This window comes from Cyprinodon variegatus, unplaced genomic scaffold (assembly GCF_000732505.1).
Source record: "Cyprinodon variegatus isolate N-32 unplaced genomic scaffold, C_variegatus-1.0 Scaffold621, whole genome shotgun sequence".
Taxonomy (NCBI): Eukaryota; Metazoa; Chordata; class Actinopteri; order Cyprinodontiformes; family Cyprinodontidae; genus Cyprinodon; species Cyprinodon variegatus.
Genome location: NW_015151074.1, coordinates 31341 through 32695, shown reverse-complemented (window position 1 = coordinate 32695; position 1355 = coordinate 31341). Strand labels below are relative to the sequence as shown.

The 1355-nt window shown below is 38.2% G+C and overlaps 1 protein-coding gene across 3 annotated transcripts in view; it reads right to left on the bottom strand.

Moving 5' to 3' along the window:
• LOC107096388 (pro-neuregulin-1, membrane-bound isoform-like) overlaps positions 1-1355 on the bottom strand; it is a 43416-nt gene that overhangs the window by 15486 nt on the left and 26575 nt on the right. For all 3 annotated transcript variants that reach the window (XM_015393019.1, XM_015393021.1, XM_015393020.1), the window contains 2 exons: positions 643-790; positions 441-556 (listed from right to left, as the gene is read on the bottom strand). In XM_015393019.1, coding sequence (XP_015248505.1) covers positions 441-556; positions 643-790 — 264 coding nt within the window. The remainder of the gene's footprint in view (positions 1-440; positions 557-642; positions 791-1355) is intronic.

Here is a 1355-nt window from a genome sequence, read left to right as displayed (position 1 = left end):
AAGACCTGTGATGGTGGTCCAGGTGTTATACTGGAGGGAGCAGTTGCTGGAGGATGGAGTTGTGAAGGTGGCTGGTCTGTCCAACTAGCTTTCTGCAGCTGATATGCTTCAGGATGTTGGCCATTTCCAGACAGAGGTTGCATCACCGGCAAAGAATCAGTGCTTTACTCACTAACTTTTGAGTTGTCATTCATATTTGGACTCTTGTACCTGTTTATGTCCCCAGATCTGAATGCAGCCTCATTTTGTACCCAAAGTTACAAAGTTAAGCCGTGAACCAGAGTTTGTCATAATTCTAACTTCCACTAGTCCATAAAGAAATGATGGACCATCGTTGTTTGAAAAAAAGAATATTATGAGACTTGTGCCATCAACAACGGCAAGTAAAAACTTAATCTCAATATATATTATATTTTCATCTCTGGAAATGTTTGTCTTACCTTTGGCTGGAGATGTTGGTGAGTGTGGTGGGCTGATTAGCAGTTGCATATTTGCTGGAAGGAAAGGTCGTTTCTGTCTCCTCAGTTGCATGCTGCCCTGCAGAACCATTACATGGCTGTAGAAAAGTAGAAACAACATGATAAGCATCTTGATTCTTGAGATTTAGTTTTTAATCATTTTAACACAGAACCAACACCTTACATTGACAATTTTCAAATCTTGAAGAGGCACGTTCTGACGTCCTGTAGCAGAGCTTTCTGTACCGGAGCCGTTCGCAGTATTTGGATTGTTCTTTCTCTTTTTCTTTTGGCTTTGCCTCAGGCGGTCTCGTAATTTCTTCCTTTGCTTGCTGTTTATGAAAAAAGAAAAGAAACTGAGAACAAACCAAAATCCAGTAACACAGTATTCCCTTTAAATATGAACAATCACACTTCAAGAATGATCTAAAAATGAGTAATAATGTCTTAAAATAAGAGTATTTAACCTTCATTTGGTTAGATAAATACAATGAACCGCCAATGGAACCACTATTTCACCCTTAAAGTAAGAAAGCGGACCCAGCTGACATCAGCTCATGTTGATCTATTTATAGAAATGACCAAAACACAGTCACATGGTGTTTCATCCACACGCCTTTCAAATGGGGCTTTAGAATTCTTAAAACATGTTTCAAAATTATTTTTCATAGAATACTTTTTGTATTTGATGAGTGAAAGAATCGGATAAAGAAGACCTGGTTTGTTCTGAGACCTCTGGAGAGTTTTTTTTTCAAGCAATTCTTCATAAAATGAAGAACATCATAGTATCCTCTTCATCTGACTGCCATAAAGCAACAGTAATCGATCCATATATTTACTTACACTCACCGGCCACTTTATTAGGTACACCTGTCCAACTGCTCGTTAACACTTAAT